Source organism: Dissoconium aciculare, assembly GCF_010015565.1.
Source record: "Dissoconium aciculare CBS 342.82 unplaced genomic scaffold K489scaffold_10, whole genome shotgun sequence".
Classification (NCBI taxonomy): Eukaryota; Fungi; Ascomycota; class Dothideomycetes; order Mycosphaerellales; family Dissoconiaceae; genus Dissoconium; species Dissoconium aciculare.
In genome coordinates, this window is record NW_022984960.1 from 545710 (window position 1) to 561249 (window position 15540).

The 15540-nt window shown below is 52.0% G+C and overlaps 7 protein-coding genes across 7 annotated transcripts; 3 read left to right on the forward strand and 4 right to left on the reverse strand.

The window, feature by feature from the left end:
* Positions 1–1019: 1019 nt before the first annotated feature.
* On the forward strand, positions 1020–1897 carry K489DRAFT_39074 (uncharacterized protein). The gene is made up of 3 exons (XM_033606626.1): positions 1020–1339; positions 1399–1660; positions 1734–1897. The coding sequence occupies exons 1-3, from the start codon at positions 1187–1189 to the stop codon at positions 1868–1870; spliced, it is 552 nt and encodes a 183-aa protein (XP_033457688.1). The 5' UTR covers positions 1020–1186; the 3' UTR covers positions 1871–1897.
* K489DRAFT_39090 (uncharacterized protein) lies at positions 1798–2717 on the reverse strand. Its single transcript, XM_033606643.1, has one exon. It carries the CDS (start codon positions 2399–2401, stop codon positions 1925–1927), a length of 477 nt encoding a protein of 158 aa, XP_033457689.1. The 5' UTR covers positions 2402–2717; the 3' UTR covers positions 1798–1924.
* A 450-nt stretch (positions 2718–3167) lies between these two features.
* Positions 3168–4310, reverse strand: K489DRAFT_299413 (mitochondrial carrier; the record flags this gene model as incomplete). The annotated part of the gene is made up of 3 exons (XM_033600376.1): positions 3168–3378; positions 3503–3954; positions 4032–4310. Coding segments are annotated over 3 exons (942 nt in total), but the record flags the coding sequence as incomplete, so codon positions are not given.
* An 830-nt stretch (positions 4311–5140) lies between these two features.
* On the reverse strand, positions 5141–6559 carry K489DRAFT_382584 (uncharacterized protein). Its single transcript, XM_033605411.1, has 2 exons — positions 5669–6559; positions 5141–5602 (listed from the first exon to the last, which is right to left on the reverse strand). The coding sequence occupies exons 1-2, from the start codon at positions 6208–6210 to the stop codon at positions 5389–5391; spliced, it is 756 nt and encodes a 251-aa protein (XP_033457691.1). The 5' UTR covers positions 6211–6559; the 3' UTR covers positions 5141–5388.
* Positions 6560–9267: 2708 nt separating this feature from the next.
* On the reverse strand, positions 9268–10299 carry K489DRAFT_39162 (uncharacterized protein). The gene is made up of 2 exons (XM_033606709.1): positions 9431–10299; positions 9268–9375 (listed from the first exon to the last, which is right to left on the reverse strand). Exon 1 carries the CDS (start codon positions 10074–10076, stop codon positions 9528–9530), a length of 549 nt encoding a protein of 182 aa, XP_033457692.1. The 5' UTR covers positions 10077–10299; the 3' UTR covers positions 9268–9375; positions 9431–9527.
* Positions 10300–12500: 2201 nt separating this feature from the next.
* Positions 12501–13268, forward strand: K489DRAFT_291498 (uncharacterized protein; the record flags this gene model as incomplete). Its single annotated transcript, XM_033600193.1, has 1 exon — positions 12501–13268. A coding segment is annotated over one exon (768 nt), but the record flags the coding sequence as incomplete, so codon positions are not given.
* A 689-nt stretch (positions 13269–13957) lies between these two features.
* K489DRAFT_390067 (DUF292-domain-containing protein) lies at positions 13958–14896 on the forward strand (the record flags this gene model as incomplete). Its single annotated transcript, XM_033606568.1, has 1 exon — positions 13958–14896. One exon carries the CDS (start codon positions 13958–13960, stop codon positions 14894–14896), a length of 939 nt encoding a protein of 312 aa, XP_033457694.1.
* Between the last annotated feature and the right edge of the window lie 644 nt (positions 14897–15540).

The following is a 15540-nucleotide window of genomic DNA, read 5'->3' on the forward strand; positions in this document are numbered from 1 at the left end:
GACGTGCTGTATATCTCTATGTTTTGTGAGACGGCGTAATCAAGCGGGCTTTGAGTGGTCAGAACTGTCGCTGGTATGAGCCTTAAATACGGTGAAGCTTTGGGGTAGTCGGCCAGCCTCGGCACGTGCCCCCCCCCCAAACGCGTCGCGCGCGAGTCGGGCGTGGAGATTCAATCTGACCTACGAATGGCGTTATCATAGCAGTCTTGCTTCTCGCTGATAAGCGGACACGTATTTGACCGGGCACGCTGCTGTTTCTATATCGGACGGATGTTGGACCGCTCCTGTTGCTCGTTATATACATGTCACTGGTCTTTGGAGAAGAAGTAGACCTTGATACACTTGTGACTACAACTTTCACCACTTGATCCAGGAAACTTTTCCCTGAGCCAGCATCGACACCACGGGCGCCTTCTACTCTCCGATGTCAAGTAGGTCAACCTGAACGGATGATGGCGACAGACGAAACGCAACAACGGCAGTGAATGAGTGCAACTTGTCATCTTGTCAAGCAGAAGGTCATTGAGCGGCATGACGATCATCTATCATGAACGGTCGTTAGCAAGATCCATCCATCGGCCGCAGGAAGTCACGATGTTGTTTGTGCCTTCTTGAAGGCCGACCAGACTGTTGGTGAACCTCTATGTTATCGCATGTCGAACCATAGCTTCCATGTCCACCTCCCGGAGTCGTCGCCGTGAATTTGCTGTGCAGAGGCGCATTCGTATCGTTAGCGGAGGTACCGGACATTAGCACCCCGCTCAGATATTCAGCTGAATTCCGCCTCGACCAACAAGCCTGTGGTGTTTCACACCTGGGCAAGATTGACACTGCTACCACCAATGAAATCATGCTGTACAACTGGATTCTCCGCACACTATGAGCAATTCATTGGCATAGCTTAGTGAATGCGAGATCGTGACTACGACAGTCTATCAACGATCGACAGAAGAGTTCATTTAGGTTAGGTCCATCTAAAATCCGCGGGTGCTACCCAAGCATTTGTCAGCTGTTGACCGACAAATGCCTTCGAAATCGACCGAAGAGCGTTCTGGCCTTCCTTGATTATGAATCCGGCCAGCTACATATATTGAACTCCGTTGTCTACATTGAAATCTTTCACCATTCGCTGAACCAAACACCCACCTCCTCAGATACGACGCTAATCCAATCACGAATTTACATCATGTCTGTCTCTCTTTATGACGTGACGGTGCCGACCTACATCTTCGGCCTAGAGCAACTCAAGGAATTTCTGAAGAAGGGCGAAAAATGGGCCGAAGATGAAGGTCAAGACAAGGAGATTCTTCTCCAAGGCAGACTCGCGCCCGACATGCTAGTCAGTCCATTGTTCGACCAGGAGATTATAGCATCCCACTGAACTCTCTCCGTCGTTAGCCTTTGATCAACCAGATTCGCATCATCAGTGACATTTCCAAGAGTCTCGTACAACGCATCGGCCGAGGTGAAGCCACACCGCTTGAGGACAACGAGGCCACCTTCGAAGACCTGTATGCACGCATCGACAAGACAGTAGAGATCCTCCAGGCCGCCAAACGTGAAAACTTCCAGGGACCGGAGGAGGCGGCAATTCTCGGAGTCGGCCCAGCGAGTGCGAAGAAGTATTACAAGCTCACCTCGCTCGAGTTCGTGCAGAAATGTAGGCTTCATTTCCTCCCCGTGATTTTCACGCCGAGCTTCGCGCAATCGCTAATGAGATTCGGGACGCACAGGGAGTCTTCCGAACTTTTTCTTCCACAAGACTACTGCGTACAACATCTTGAGAAATGCAGGCGTGCCTTTGGGGAAGTTGGACTTTCTGGGCGCTCACTCTTTCTTCGTGAATGAGGTCGATGCACCCGCTCAATGAGATGGGCTTGTCTACTCCGCTGCGCAGTCATCAATGGAGGAAGTACAGGTGAACTCACAGCCGCAGTGGGTAGCATTCAGGAGGCGCGTGGCGCGTTTCCCTCGACTTGACCATTCTCCAGTGGCATGGGTTGACTCGCCTCTCGCATAGGTTACGTAGTGAGAGAGCGGTCTTTTGAAAACCTAAATAGATGCCGCAACGAGGACATGTCAGATGAAGACGCTGAAATGAAATACAATTCACGTAAAAAGCGGGTATATTATCAAAGAAACGTTCCGCGCAAGCAAACTTTACCATTGACATCAGTTTGATGGAACTGGTGTCGTCTAGAATATTCACGCGGCGGTCTATCCTTTCGTTTTCCCGCTCTCCAATGTGTACCCTGTAGGGGGGCTTGTGGGGCATTTTTTCCTTGGGTTTTGGGTCCAGACAGGGCCTGCGTGGGCGACCGTGCAGAACCCTCGCGGGAGACTCGGAGAATTCTACAGGCATAGCAGTCGCTGATCTGGGCTGAACCTGAACCTCCGGCATTCGCTGCTCGTTTGCTTTTCTCTGACAGTATTGCGTCAGGACGATAAGAATGCCTCTCTGCCTGTATCCTCTTCCTCTCAGACCTGTCGTGTGCTCGCATGAAAGCTCAAAGACGCGTGCAGAAGCAACCACTATGGGGCTCAGCCTCGTAAAGAGCTCCGCGAATCATTTGGGACTGGGTTATCCAAGTCCAAGCTCTGTCCCCATACCTATTTTGGTGGTGAACAATATCTCAAAGTTTGGACCATTCATCCCTTCAAAGACATTGCGAATTTGACCAGATCATGTATCCAAAGAGCGAAAACGAATCTCTGGGCGATGAAAATGATCAATGCAGACGGGTGGTCCTCTGGAATATCGATTAGAAATGATGGGCACAGGAGTCCGAGTGATGATCATATCTCATGCGAGCACGTGTAATTGAGACCCTGGACATTTAGCGCGAGGATTTCGGAGGCCAGAAGAAATTTTATGACACGGGAAGACCGCCTCCCAGCTTTCTCGGTCAAGGTTGGGATTGATCGTTTCCTGAGACCCATCGGTGTTGCACAATAGTTGCTTGTTACGGGCGCGGAGCCATAGATGTGCCACGCCGCAAAATCTGAGCGCCGGAATGTGATTTGCGCTGAACTTCTATGCCTTAGCTAAAGGCTCATCAATCGGTACAATCGTTTCGGGTTTGAGACCAATCTAGAATGCACGTGTCAGTGATGAGTCTATCAGAACGTGATAAAGCTGGAATATGTTAGAAATCAGGGTCCAGGGGTAAACTTACGAAGAAGTCTCTCGTCAACTCGAAGCTCAACCAGCTGCTCGCCATGCTGGGCGCAACCTTGAGCAAGTTCGGCGCAATGCCTTTGTACAGACCAGCGGCACCTTCCTGTGCGACAATGACTCGCACAGCATCGAAGATGGACTTGTATTGGTAACCCATTCCGGACATGGTGTTGATTTGGAAACGTCGACGGAGAACATCGCTGTGATATTGGTCAGCATGCTTGTTCACACTTTGCTTGCGGTCGAAAGGGTTAAGAATGCACCAGTGCTATATGCAAAGCATTGAAGCAATCAGAGCAGGGAGAAAAACGGGAGGAAGCTTACAAGGGATACGTTGCGGTCTGCGCCACGGCGCCTGAGATTGCACCGGCGGAGAGCTTTCCGATAGCAGAAGGATTCTGCTGGCCTTCGGGTGTAAAATACTGCCTTACGCTCTCGTAGACCATGAAATTCAGACCAACATAAGGCGCCACACCGGCGACAGTGGGCAGAATGCCGCGGTATAGAGCTGCGACGCCGCCTTCATTGCGGTACATGAGAACAAGCGTAACCCACATGCCAGGAAGTTTTGGAGGCGCCGGCTTTGCTGATGCCGAGCCGGCGGCGGTCTTCGGTGCAGCGGCGCTGAGATCAGAAAATGAAGCGGATTGAATGGACAGACGGGTCCGAACGATGTCGAGTGGGTAGGTGACTGAGACTGAGGTAATTCCTGCTAGAGCACCGCAGACGAGGCGGCGGACAGCCGAGAGAGGTTGATCGGGTGATTCTTCGAAATACTGCAAGGAATAATTAGCAAGTCTGTCGCGCAATGCGGTACGCATTTGGCTACTGGGAAGAGCTGAGTATATCATACCGGTTTGTAGATATTGTAACTTCCGAATTGAACAGCACTGTAAGGGACAATGCGTATGCAGTTCGTACCATTCCCTGCCATCATGCCCTTGAAACCTTCTTCCCTCCAGATTTTTGCCAGGGCTTTGGAGATGCTCATCTTATATTCGGTGCGGCCAGAGGACTGCACTTGCAGTAAAATCTTCAGCCGTTCCAGGGGCGAAACAACAGTACGCGACACGGCACCAGCCACACCACCGCCAATGAAAGACGCAACGACTGCTTGTGAAACCCAGACCCGGAACCTGTACATGGCTGTGTCCGAACCAGGTTGAGAAGTGGTGGTAGGATTTTGTAATGCCGATGGTTGCATTGCTGGTGAGCCGGTTGCACCGGATGAATGTGAGAGTTTGTCGGCATCGCGAAGAGAGCTCTCAGTCGCCGAGGACTGGAGCTGAGGAGATGCACTCATTGTAAACAGGCGTAGGGATGTGACCACCGCATTGGAATGTCCTAGATCACACTCAAACCCCGGCTCTTTTCTCGAGTGATTCGCGTACGTAGGTGTGAGTTGTTGCCGTAGAACAACAGTATAGGACTATGGCTGTAATGACCGACAATGTCTCGGCTGATAGATGTGACTTAAAGTATGCTTCGGGATGACTGCAAAACTCGGCGCTGAAATCAAGGCGTGATAAGCAGCTTGTGAATTATCCAGATGTGGTGTCTGATCGATCGCAAACAGAATTAAGTCGCGGTCCGATTTAACAAGTCTTTGTGTGGACGAAACGTGAGCGATAGAGACAGCAAGGATGGCCTGCGCGGACAGACGTGATGTCGAATTTAGGAAAAGATTCTCGAGTATTTCAAACCGATATGCGGTGTCTTTCGTAGTTCTCAGAAACCGAGCCGCGGTGTTTTTCTTGGGGTACGTATCAAATGATAGCCGCTCAGGTGCATGAATTCTAATAATAATAATAATAATATAAGAAGGCAGCCCTGCCAGATGGTGAGGAGAAGCAGGAGTGCAGTGGGCTGTCTAGGCTCCCGTACCCTCGGAATCATGATTGACTGGTGAATTGCATAGACTGTGACATACTGCAAGGATATACGCTCTCCTTCAACGAGACCTTTTAGAATTCAAGGACCGACAATCCTCCGAACGCCGCACCTGTACTATAATCTTACAGTAGAACTCGTGAAGCATGGAACATTAGACGACGATTTTGTAGCCTCACAGTGCAATGCAGAAGCAAGCAATATATCTTTTGAATGGAGATACCCGGTAATTTGGCAAACAGAACCACACCTCGGAACTCAATCTGTTTTCAATATGTTCAGTAAGAAGCCAACGGACTACCATAAACATGTTCATTCTGTTAAATCTCCATTCCCAAAAACAACCATTTCTCGCTCACGCAATCCTCAACGCCGGAAGCCCAGGCGTCCAGCTTACTCAATTCGAAACCCACCCAGCCAAGATCACGAACTAGATCAGTGAGATCAGGCTTGTTGATAGTACGATCAAGTGCGATGATGAGCTGACTGCAGTCAAATCGATCATGAGATGCCAATTCCAAGAGGGCCATCAAGCTGTGAAAGGACTAGTCAGTATTATTCGAGAAGCACGGGTTCAAAGTAGAGATGAGAATCACATACCCAGGCTTGAGGTCCACGCCAACGACTTGTTCGTCGAAGAAGATAATCAGGCTTTGGTTTTCGTCGGGTCCTGTTTCAGCCGCGACGAAGCCTTTGAAGCCTACCCCAGCAACATAATCCCACACCTCGATGTAGTCACGGATCAAACCGCCTGGGTGCGGATATGTCAGAGCACCTGGCGATGGTGAGGGAGTCATCTGGCCGTGACGGAGCACAGTCGCGTCGGCCTGCTGGTGGAGATGATGGCGGGAAGAATACTGCGGCTGTTGCAGTGGAATCGGTCGTGAGGGCGTAACATTGATCGTCGATGTCGCCATTCGCTCTGCTCCATATCCTTCTCCTCCCGATACCATGGACTCCGTGGTAGTAGTATGCATGTCCATCCCAAGCGAGTTCTCAAGACCTGTGTTCTTCTCAACCAAGAATACAGACTTCAGCGTCTCGCAGAAGAGCCTCTCACACTCTTCCGTGATGTGACACGCGGCGTCTCCGGAACGCCTACGCAACAACGGGGGTTGTTGCGGACTGGTCGAACGTCGCATCAAAGCGCGTCCGCCAATGGGCGCCGCTTCCGGAGACGGCGGCGGTGATGGTACACCCAAAGGGACCTCAAACCCACCGCCCCTGTGAGTGAAATGTCAGTATACAGCTGTGCCTGTATGTTTGTGCGACCCAGAACAAGCCCTTCTATTTGCCCTTTCTTCCTTGTCGCGGCTTGATTCGGTTGGAACGAATACTGTCGAAGCAACAGGTATCGGGGCCGGGGGTGAAGAGCAAGTGGAAAAGACGTACCGCTCCTCCTGCGAAGCCGTGAGTGAAGTGGAAGCCAGTCAACGCCATGGTGGTGGCATCGACGGCATAGGCAGTTGCCTGAGTGTTGGAGCGGCGAGAGGGTGAGCGGGAGTTCGAGCCCATCTTGCTGCGATTACTACTTTTACTACTGGAATTGGAGTTGGTTAAATTCGCCATATCGTCGATAGTCTGCCACGGTGGATGTTCTGAGACTGAGTGGTTGCGGCGAGATGGCGAAAGTGTTCGAGTCGTTGCAGTGAGATGTCGTCTGGTGGTGATAATGAAGATGATAATGGAAGAGGGACGGAAGCCGGAACTTTCTGGCAAGGATCCTTGCGGCAAATTGAACGGTTCTTAAGACATCCTAGGCAGGGCTACTGGCTGGCTGGGCCGGATTTGGCGTGGGCTTGCACGGCCCACGGTGGGCGTCTGCAAGTACAGTGGGAAAGTGGAGTCGAGGGTTGCAATTCACAGTACTACTGTACAGCCCAGTACACCTTCTACACTGGTTGAAAATTGCAATGCATGAGAAGCTCATGAATGCAGCTCTCTCACGCACGCTGCGGGCGATTCTGCATGCACCACCCGTAACACGTGGGGGGAGTCGCCCAATCAATGCTGATCTTTGGTGATGTATTCGCCATGGCTCCAAGCTCTCGACCGGCCGCATCAATTGCCAAATCGCTCGTCACTCTGCTGTCCACGAAAGATTTTCTGCTTGAGACATTTATCACGCTCGTTAACCTCTCATACATCTCACCGCCCAGAGCTGCCGTGATGACCGGTTGTTCACTTCAATTTAGACCCGATATGCTTTGAAGGGTCTTTGTGTGCAACCCTAGATGTCTTGGCAGTTGTAGCAGTCGACGTCATGGCACGCCGGCTCATTTTGACTACATGCCTGAAGATGACAGAGCACGTCTACAGGTCTGCGAATATGTCAAGAATAAGCGGTTATGCGTGTCTGTCAACGCGCCACGATCATCACGCGCGACAGAAATTAAGATGAGTGTGGTCAAGAGAGTGCCGATTGTCTTCTCCACGATGGCCCTGCAGACCACAGCCACCACCTTTGACGATCGGAGTCATTTTGACTCACTGGCCAGTCGTCCTCGAAGTGTACTCCAGTAACCGCCCAGAATCAGACCGCATGGTCACTGGGGGCTGAGATGAATGGCCGCAGCAAGCTCCAAGGCTTAAACAATATGCATTAATACAGATCAACACAAAACGACTATCCTCAGCGCTAGATACAGGTTGACCTATGTCCATTGCGCGGTCTGAACGAGCCCCAAAAATCGCTCAGGCGCTCATGAGTGCTCCGTTGGGTAGGTCAATCCTCAACAGCGCTCCTGATACCAGCGGGAGTAGTACCAGCGAGGCAACCGCTCTGCGTGGCTATCTTGACTGTTGTTGAGCCTGCAATTTCAGCGGTGCTTGCAAGCATTTGCCAAGTTCCACGCAGATCATCTTCATCCATAGCAGTGGGTTGTGTATGTGTGCAGATCCCGAAAGCGAAACCCGATGAGATCTCCAACACAAAGTCTTCTGAGGGTTTTGTTTTCATGGTTTCATTTTTGCTCGACTTAAATACTTCTCAGCAAGACAAGTTTTGTACAAATTCAAGTATATTCCATTGAAATACAGAAGAAACAGATTCGGTGGGAAGAAAATCTCAAGGTTTGGAAATCAACTCATGTCATCGTAGCCCTCATCGTAGTGGTACTCATCGCATCGTACGCCGCTTCACGGACGTGAGACGGGCTTAACGTAGCGCCACGAAGGCGTTCTCAATTCCATTGGCAATAAGATCGAACTGGCTCACGGTCTGCCCGAAATACGGCGGCAGATTAGAATTTGTCGCGTCCAGTTCCTTTGCGCCATACATAGCTGCTGGCGGGGGTGCAGGATATGCATTGATGGCCGCAGCAGTGGTGTCCATGGTTGTCCCTTCGTCTCGTCCAGGAGAACCTTTCGACAGCGCGGACGGATACGCGCCGCTACCAGGGTAGACCTGCGATGCCATGTTGTCGGTGCCTGAGATAAAGGAGTCCCGGGCGGTTCTGGGTTTGAGGGAAGCCGCATGTGTCGTACCGATCCGCGCAGTGGGATGAATGCACATCAAGTCATCAAAGTCGTCGGTCGCTGGATCTGGTGGATGGGCACTGAGCGGAGAAGGCTGAAGGAAATCGCTTGTGCTCGGGCTTGGGTTCGCGAGCGAAAGAGAGGAAACTCCTCCCTGCATGGCGTCTTGCTGAATCGGGTGGAACGAGTGTCGGCGCGTCACGCTCAGACTCCCCAGATTCGAGAGCATGACAGCGATGGAGCGCTCTGGAACGGGTGGTGGAGGGACAGTGGGCGCCGTCGAGGCGTTGTGACCTTTGTGGAAGGATTGTAGAGAGAACCGACGGGAGCGTCGCTTTTGCTTTTGGGCGTCGGCGATGCCGCTGAAGACTTGTGGGGTACTGGGAATCTCACGAGTAACTGGACGCGCCTGGCGCTCATCCGCATCGTAGAGCGGGCGACGACTCGAAACATCGTTGGGACTGACGCGGCGAGAGATACCAACCGATGAGATTGATGGAACCACCGATGATCGCATGGGCGAGACGGAGGGTTTGCGTCCCCGTAAGCTGCGTGCTCGCGATGTCGCATGATTAGAGACGGAAGCATCAGAGACGACAGAAACTGTGATCGGTAAGCCTTCTCGAGTCGGAGGGCATGCCGAAAGCTCGACTGGACCGTCGAACTGTTCGTTCGCAGAGATGATTGAAACGCCAGGGCTGACCTTGCCGTTAGCTTGGTCGCTTGGCAATGGTGAAGCGTATGCTATAGAGCCAGTTCCAGGAACTTTCAATGCTTGCGAATTCTGAGTACTCTGATCGCCTGCAGGCTTTGGTGTCTCCTCCGGCCGGCTGTACACATTGTTAGCTTGATCAAGGTTTGGTTGCATGGATCGTCCGTCCTCACCTCTTTCGGCCGCCTAGACGGCTCGACGTCCAAAATTTCTTGAGTCCCTTCTGCTCGACAGCATCCGAACGTCGAGATGTCTTGGTCTGCAAAACCGTCAGCCGACTGTCTGCATAGAATCGCCGACGGGATCTCCAACCTCAGTTGATGTATCGGAGTGGTCAGTGCTTTCGCTCTCACTGGCTCCACTGTTTTCGGGCGAAAGACTTCCCACAGAGTCGTCGCTGGCAGGTGCCCAGCGCTCTTCATCGCCGCAGACGACAATGTACCAGCCGATCTTTTCGTCGGCGGCGAGTCGATCTCTTAGCTCTACCAGAGCCGACCATTGAGCAGCCGGGATGCTATTGGAACGAACATCGTCGACATCAATGCCTAATTTGATTTCCTGAACTACATCGGCGACGTAGGCATACGGCTGTTCGGAGTCGGACGACAGGTCGTCCGGGTCGTATTGCTCAATAAACCGCAAGTTAGGTAAATGTTGCATCGACTCTGGAAAGAGCTTATGGAAGTTGTGGCACAGCGTGCGTTGAGTGTTGGGAGCAACAATCCAATCAGAGGCAGCATCGTCCAAGTTTTGAAGGATGATATGTATGCGAATGCTCGGTCGGGACCAGCGGAAACCATGAAGCAAGTAGGTCGGCATAGTTCTGCGAATGCTCACTTAGAGCTCTCTCTTCCAGAGATCGCCGGCAGCTGTTGTAAGGCACTCCAAGGATGTTTAGGCACAGAAACGATGCCCTTTTTGACTGCTATGTTCGCCAGTGGTTCTTTGTAGATTATGCTGGAGGAGGAGGTTGTGATTGAATCGCAAGGAGCACCGTCGCGGCGGAACTCGATCTTTAGCACAAAGCAGAGGATGTACGACCGTTGCTGCAGGACTACGTAAGACCAAGTTCGTGATGATCGTCAAACGGTCAGAGCTAGACAGATGTGCGTGTGTGCGTCTGTGTGTACTCGGAGTGAAGAAGGGTGGATATGGTACAGCTGATTATGGACGTTATGGACGTTAGCGAAGAGAAACGAAAGAATCCGCTGCTGCTTGGCTAGAGCTATGATATCTGATAGGTCGGAAGCAGCTGTGGAGAGAAATCAGATGCTTCGGACGACGGTCGGTCGACGCAATGCTGATGGATAGGCATGTAAGGGATTATTAGAAGAAAAATCGGAAGAGGATGCGATCCCCGGCACTGAGAGAGGGAAGCATCGTCGCACATAATCTAGATCATGCATTCCAAAGTTATTATTACATATCACGGCGCGTACCATAAATGATGAGGCAGAAGACAACAGACCCAAGACGCCCACCCACCAACAGCAGGTGGGCAACCTGACTAGGGTACCCGATTTGTGCTTGCATCTTGTACCTTGTACAGTCCATGTAACACATGTGTGCGCCAACGCCATGATTCTGAGAGGAAGGTCGCTGGCTTACTTCCGTGGATGAACAAAGAGAATTCGTGTAATAATTACATACTTCGGAAGAGAAGCGGCGGGCGCACTTGGCTGGCGATGGACGTTTCTGGTCGCCTTTTCCGTGCCTTTCTCTGGTATGTTTACGTACCTACCAACGGGCTTTGCTCAATGGTTCCGGCCAGTACCCGACGATGTGGGAAGACTTCCACGTGTTTTCCGAGCGTCTCACCATCAGACTGACTAGCGAGAGCAAAGAAATGGCAAGAGAGACATGGTTTCTGTTGTCGTGATGTATGCAGGGCGGGATTATGAAACTGCACCATGTTGCTATGCCGCTGTTCCATCACCTGATACAATCTGAACATCGTATGCTGCTCTTGACTTCGCACAAGACAACGCGGAATTGTCTCGAGCGGCTGGCCTGCAGATGCAAGTGCAGATCCATGGGCACCGTTAGTCGCGCTGATGGGTGTTTCTGGTCCACAGCAGGTTCAGTACCATTTTCGAACGATGAACCTAAGGAAGGATGACATCTTCGTCATATTTGGTAGTTCCAGAGGCCTGTGTGCTCCCCCCGTGCTCCCCTCATCATCATCGTCATCGTCATTATCATCAGTCGAAAAGCTGGAAGCAGAGGACGGGAACAGTATGTACAGTCCCACTCAGCAGATGAGTCGACAATCAACCAGACCGTGAAAGGAGTGTACGCTCGGCACCCATGGAAATAGCACACGCCATTGTGCTCTGGGCTGCACAGCAAATGCGCGCTGGTTGCGCGGTAACTTGGATCGTGTCCCGAACCCAGAAGAATGCCCAGGAGCGGATATCCATCACCTGCAGATTGACTCACCTGTGGGAATGAGACGATGTCAGGAAAATGCTGAATACCCTGATGAGTATGAGATTCTGGCAGCCAAGAGTCTTCGGTCAGACATTTTCCATTACATGCTGGTCACCGAGTCGTAGTCGCACAGCTCGTTCGCGACCGAGAGGTTTCGTATGCAGCACCGCGAACCGTCCGTCCTCGTTGGTGATCGACACGGTTCGTTCACATCCAACGTTTGGGCAGATCATCTCCAACCCGAGCGTGGCGGTTTCCAACCACCACTCCTCGGAGAATTCCTTACGGCGCTGTAGCAGTACGCACAGGGCACACTGATTTTTCCCGGCTGGGATCAATGAGACATGCTCATATTTCATGAAGCTTTACCAAGCCTAGGCATGGTTGGCGTCCTTACAGTGCCCACCTTGAGTATGACTATAGAGCCTGGACGGTCTTCTTTCGAGACTGCCTGACACTGCGGAGCTTCGAGCTAGAGCCTCAAAAAATATGGGCTTATGGACAATGTAAAAGCGTTGTACGCTCGGCGGCTGCCGAACGGTGCCGACGTCACCGCACAGGTAGGGCCACTGCCTCGATGTGCCAGTGAACAATACTCTGTGCTGTGTCAGAATTATTCGCCTCGGTTTCACATCGTAGCATAGCAATTCGCATCTACAGAACCGATATCGCAAGGGATTGCCAAAAGTCATGCGAAAAGATGAGATGGGATGATACGTCTGTGCCCTCGTAGTCTGGCTCTTGTTGTTTTCGCGGCTAATGACAGCAAGCGCGTGATCAAGTTGACAACATCGCGGTCGTCGATTCGTTAACATGCCTTTGCATCTACTTCAGAAAAAGAGCTGGCATGTTTACAATACCGAGAATGTCGAACGCGTTCGCCGCGATGAAGCCGAGGCCCAAGCCCGAGAGGATGCGGCCGATCAGCGCACATTGGAAGAAGACGCTGAGCGACGGATGAAACTACTTAGAGGCGAACGTGTTTCGCCGTTGAGAGAATCGGCATTCGTAGAGGATGGACATGATAATACAAATCGGCCTTCACAAAGGAAACGGGATGACGCATTGACTGACCCGAAACGTCGTCGCCTGCGTGGCGAGGATGATACCGATCGTGACATCAGAATTGCACGAGAACAGGATCTACGAGACTCCGACCAGGCCAAGTCCTACACATTCCTTGACGACAAGGGAAGAGATGCTCCGCTGCAGGACCCGGCTGGGCATATTCAGCTGATCCCTGCTCCCGACGATCGACAGAGGCATCTCTCGAAGCAGCACGATTCAAGAGAATCCGACAAGGCAAGGAAGCGTGACAAAGACGATGTGCAATCCATGCGTTTCAGCGATGCCGCCGGCTACAATCGTGGATCTCATAGGCCGTGGTATACTGCCCGAGTGGAGGAGAACTCTGTCGTACCACAGTCCTCGGCTGACGCAACCCTCGCTGCCGTGCAGGCTCGTGATGCGTTTGGCAACGCGGACCCTCGTCGCATAGAGCGTGAGGGTAAGCGCATCACCTCAAATGATCCTCTGATGTTCATGCAGCAAGCGCAGCGCGTTCTCAAACAGAGTGAGCGCGATAAGAGGGCTTGGGAGGAATCTCGAGCAGCCTCGCTCGAGCATCGCTCCAGAAGGCATCGTCAGGAGAGGCGACCTGTTGACCGGCTGGCTGACATTGATTCCTTTTCACTAGATGCAGTGCCGAAGGAAAAAGAAGAACGTAAGCGCAGAGACCACGATGGTGAGCAAAGACGTCATCGTCCCAGCCATCGGCACAGATCGAGGAGTCGTTCACCACACAATCACAGGCGCCATAGTCAGAGGCACGACGAGCGTCGACGAGAATGACGCGAATTGGCCCGAGAAGGTTGCTCTCTAGGCTTCAATTCTGTATCTGCCGAGTGATTGACCTCTCCCTGCGTCAACCTTTTCCCGCAACTGGAGGCTACGGATAGTTTCCAGCTACGGCAGGTTGTATTATGCTCAGCTTTCCACGGGCGTCGTCGATGCCAAAATGTTCGTGTACTACCTAGGTAGGTAGGTACAGTGCCGCAAGCATTCCTTGTGCCTGAGGCTTCTATGCAGCCCACAAGAGCCCCGCTGCGGTCATCATCAAGCGAGTACGACGCAAGACCACCTGGGCACCTGGGCATGCGCCGTGGATTGGTGATGAACGTGAAAGACAATCCGTATTTGTCTAAATCCGCATCCCTTCGCTGTTCAGATAGCCAACGTTGCCATCTGTGGAGTCGTTCACCTTTGACACCATGGCGCCCTCATCGACCTTGATCAACAAGGTCAAGGTTCAGCTTAAGCTCAGCATCTCGCGACTACGCATGGTACAACAGAAAGACACCGCTCTCGCGAAGCAACAGAGACGCGACATGGCCGGACTTCTGGACGTCGGCAAGATCGAAAGTGCGAAGATTCGTGTTGAAAACATCATCCGTTCAGACTTGCACACCGAGCTCCTCGAAATCCTCGAACTATACTGTGAGCTGTTGATCGCGCGTGTGGGCTTGCTCGAAGCCAAGGAATGTGATCCAGGTCTCGAAGAGGCTGTTCAAAGCATAATTTACGCGGCACCGAAGATTGAAGGCGTGAAAGAGTTGACAGCGGTCCGGGTGCTATTGGCGGAGAAGTTCGGAAAGGAGTTTACCCTCCGTGCAGTGGAGAATGCAGATGGAAAGATCCCCAAGCGCGTAACAGATCGTTTGAGGGTGGAACCACCTGCGGCGGAGTTGGTAGAGGCATATCTCGAGGCCATCGCCGATGCATACAACGTGGACTATCCGCCTGGAATTAAAGCGAAACGAGCCGCAGATGAGGAGGAGAGGTTGAATGGAGGTCCAGGAAACGATATTGATGGTGACGATGATAACGACGACGACGAGCCTTCGGGAGGACAAAAGGTAAAGTCACTTGAAGCGCCATTGTCAAATGAAGAGCTTAGTCGAGCAACACCGCCTCGCGATCTTGGTCCACGGAGTGGTGTCGCAGTCATGCCGCCCTCGCCGAGTACAGATAACGTTCGGCCCAAACTCAATCTCCCTGGTCCTCCAGAGCTCACGCCATCAAAGAAAATGGCCGATGCTGCGCTGAAGAAGAAATCCACTGCAGCCGCTTCGAGCTCAAGTAATGGTCCAGGGGGAAAGATCCCAGATGTCGACGAATTGTCAAGACGGTTTGCCCAACTGAAGAGGTAGCCTGTACTTCGTCTCGAAGGAATTACGTGCAACGACATTACGATGTGATGAGTGCAAACGTGCGTTTCGCCAAGAAGCATCGCCGATGGCCACCGCAATTGCGACTACTATCGTGAAACCTGTCACCTACTACACAAACACCCCAAATGATGTAGTCATTGTCGTACACTGCAAGAGGGACCGGATGCTGGCAACAAGAGTAGTGTCATGAGACTCTCCATTTCCGACTTCGAGCCCTGCTCGCTTTACCGTGGAACGAGTCATCGGGCTGCTCAATGCCCGCCTTCCATACGGCGCTAACACAGTTTATGAGCAAGCGATGAACTCGTCCAAAACATTGCCGGTGAGAGGTCAACATCAACCTCTGGCAAATGATTGTCACTCGCTCAAATTTCGATCTTGCACTTGATGTATCGTATGGCAGAGCACAAGGCCCAGACAACTCCAAAAACGGAGTTGCATGCTGCAATGCCGTTGAACAGACGTTTGATTCGGAGATCAGCTCTTCCATCGGGATTTTTCCCGACGTCTAGAAAACAGCAGGTGTGTAGACTGACCCTACGCTGTTGGTGCATCTGCATCTGATAAGAAAGAACGCATTCAACGTCGTAATCACGCGACCAATCTAGACTCTCAGACCGTTG

Coding starts and splice junctions, on each gene's coding strand:
- K489DRAFT_39074 (XM_033606626.1), top strand. CDS start 1,187: ATGTCTGTCTCTCTTTATGACGTGACGGTGCCGACCTACATCTTCGGC. Junction 1,340..1,398: donor GACTCGCGCCCGACATGCTA/GTCAGTCCATTG, acceptor CTCCGTCGTTAG/CCTTTGATCAACCAGATTCG. Junction 1,661..1,733: donor GCTCGAGTTCGTGCAGAAAT/GTAGGCTTCATT, acceptor CGGGACGCACAG/GGAGTCTTCCGAACTTTTTC.
- K489DRAFT_39090 (XM_033606643.1), bottom strand. CDS start 2,401: ATGCCGGAGGTTCAGGTTCAGCCCAGATCAGCGACTGCTATGCCTGTA.
- K489DRAFT_39162 (XM_033606709.1), bottom strand. CDS start 10,076: ATGCCGACCTACTTGCTTCATGGTTTCCGCTGGTCCCGACCGAGCATT.
- K489DRAFT_382584 (XM_033605411.1), bottom strand. CDS start 6,210: ATGCGACGTTCGACCAGTCCGCAACAACCCCCGTTGTTGCGTAGGCGT. Junction 5,603..5,668: donor GGCGTGGACCTCAAGCCTGG/GTATGTGATTCT, acceptor GTCCTTTCACAG/CTTGATGGCCCTCTTGGAAT.